General features: G+C 39.3%; 1 protein-coding gene across 1 annotated transcript in view; it reads right to left on the reverse strand.

The window, feature by feature from the left end:
• GPC3 (glypican 3) overlaps positions 1–2,818 on the reverse strand; it is a gene marked incomplete at its 3' end in the record, with an annotated part of 127,021 nt that overhangs the window by 43,266 nt on the left and 80,937 nt on the right. Inside the window, exon 3 of the mRNA XM_017870742.1 lies at positions 2,644–2,769. Coding sequence (XP_017726231.1) covers positions 2,644–2,769 — 126 coding nt within the window. The remainder of the gene's footprint in view (positions 1–2,643; positions 2,770–2,818) is intronic.

The following is a 2,818-nucleotide window of genomic DNA, read 5'->3' on the forward strand; positions in this document are numbered from 1 at the left end:
GACCCTGGTTAGAAGATAAGCTGCTTAAAACAAATATTCACGAGTTGTTCATTTTTCGCTATAGTAACATAACATTGGACAAGGCACTGGAATGGTTTCTCATCAAGTTTATGTAAGAAGCACATATTTGATCTGTGGATATATTCTTTTTCAAATAGTTATTGTTTGTATCAGTTTTAAAGCATCAGCTTTTATAAAGCCAAATACCAACTGCTCATCTCTGAAAATTAAAAAACAAAACAAAACAAAACAAAACAAAACAAAACAAAAAAACATGTTCATGATTCTTCTTAGTACCTGAGGAGCTTTTACGATAACAAATACACATTATTTCTCCAGTGCATGGAGCCATTAATCCTTCCAGGCTGATTTACATTTGCTAGAGGGAAGTGTATCTCCATACAACTTCAATGCCTCTTCCAGGGTGTCATGCAACCTTATTCGCATTGTCCCATGTCAGTAAAATAGTATAGATAAGGAATAAGCTATTTTCTGACATGTCTTTTGTTTTGCGTTGGAAAGAGGAGGAGTGAAGGGGAAAGGGGGAAAAATAGAGACGTAATATAAATTGAGCTTCCAGTATGTGCCAGTCTGCTAGGGGCTTTTCATTTATGACCTCTCCCAATAGTTACAACAGTTCTGTGAGATGCCACAGAGGAAGAGGACGTTGAGACTTTTTAGGTTAAGTGACTCACCCAAGGCCACAGTTAGTAGCAGAACTGAGAGGCAAACCCAAATTCATCTGGCTCCAAAGCCTTCCTCTTTGCACTCCATTATACTGCTAATAAATTCCATTCAGCATTCCATGTCCTGGTATTGGGTCCCACTAGAATGTAAGCTCTTCAAAGCAGCTAACTTGCCTTTTTCGCACTTGCATCCCTAGCACCTAGCTTGGTGCCTAACACATAATATCTCAAAACATAAATGTTGAAGGTATGAATGAGTGAATAAATTAATAAGAAAAAAATACACACAGACTGTCAGACCTGGAGGGGCTCTAATCCAACCATCTCCTTTTTTAGATGGAGGAAAGCAAGGCCTAGAGAGATTAAGTCACTTGCCTTTGGTTAAGCAACTAATTAGTAAAAGATTCAGAACTCGATTTCGGGTCTCTTCTGTATTCTCCTCTACAACATGCTACTACTTGTACAAACATTTTCTAAAGCATGTTCATCAACTCCTTGTGGTTTCCTAAGCATTGTATCCTCTTGATTTAATTTTTTAATCGCAAGCATTCCTCCCACATGGAAAGCAATGGAGGTTAGGAATACCACTAGTGCACTAGAATGAAAACTCTGTGAGGACAGGAAATTATGTCTGTTTTGTTCATTTCAACAGGCTTGGCACTTAGAAGGTGCTCAGTAAATACTTGCTGAATAAATGAATATAATGAATATATATGATTTCCTTTTCAGTGATGAGCAAATTCTTCATAGATAATGATAGCATAGATTATATGAACGAATACTCGGCCGGGCGGAGTGGCTCATGCCTGTAATTTCAGCACTTTGGGAGGCTGAGGCAGATGGATCATCCAAGGTCAGGAGTTCGAGACCAGCCTGGCCAACATGGTGAAACCCCATCTCTACTAAAAATACAAAAGTTAGCCAGGCATGATGGCGGGTGCCTGTAATCACAGCTACTCGGGAGGCTGAGGTGGAAGAATCACTTGATCCTGGGAAGCAGAGGTTGCAGTGAGCCAAGATCGTGCCATTGTACTCTAGCCTGGCCAACAAAGTGAGACTCTGTCTCAAAACAAAACAAAACAAAACAAAACCAAAAGACAAAACAACAACAACAACAACAACAACAAAACAAAACAAATGCTCAATAAAATATTTCAATAAAATTGCTCAGTGAAATGATATTCCTCTTTCCCTCCCTTTTCTTCCTTTCTCTATCTTCATCTGTAAAACGGGGGAAAATAACAGTATTCATTTCACAGGATTGTTATAAAGATAAATAATACATATAAAGCACTTAGCATGGTACTTAATATACAACTAACTCTCAATAAATGATAGTTATCAAGATGAATGTGATTTCTTCAAATCAAATAAATAAGGACCCACATAATGAGGAGATGGAAGAATCGAAGACAAAAGAAAGTTGTTTTATGCTTTAAACTCTGCAAAATTGCCTTCAGACACAGTTCTCTATGTGCTTCAAACTCTGCAATTTCTAGGAGGGCTATAAATTATAGACATCATGTAAAATATCATAGATGTTTTCTCTTTTTCTTGGAGAGTCTCACTCTGTCACCCAGGCTGGAGTGCAGTGGTGCGATCTTGGCTCACTGCAACCTCCACCTCCCAGGTTCAAATGATCCTTCTGCCTCAGCCTCCCGAGTAGCTGGGACTACAGGCTTGTGCCATCATGCCCGGCTAACTTTTGCATTTTTAGTAGAGATGGGGTTTCACCATGTTGGTCAGACTGGTCTCGAACTCCTGACCTCAGGTGATCTGCCCACCTCAGCCTCCCAAACTGCTGGGATTACAGGCATGAGCCACCGCACTCAGCCTCATAGATTTTCTAGAATTTTCTTGTGAAATTAATGGAGACAGAAGACATAATTAACCTTTATATAAACATATGACAATTATTCCTCAAATATTGCTATATGTAACTTTCAAAAAAGATCACCTCTCCACGAGTTCTTGTCCATTCCAGCAAAGGGTGTCGTTTTCCGCCACAGGGCTATGGCTGCAGATGTAGCCAGGCAAAGCACTATAGAAGCTGATGAAAGACTTCAACTTCTGAATTAGTTCCCTAAAAGAAAAACAAAACATCTGCGCATAAGAGGCAAGTAAACTCAGTA

This window comes from Rhinopithecus bieti, unplaced genomic scaffold, assembly GCF_001698545.2.
Source record: "Rhinopithecus bieti isolate Rb0 unplaced genomic scaffold, ASM169854v2 scaffold_5781, whole genome shotgun sequence".
NCBI classification, from domain to species: Eukaryota; Metazoa; Chordata; class Mammalia; order Primates; family Cercopithecidae; genus Rhinopithecus; species Rhinopithecus bieti.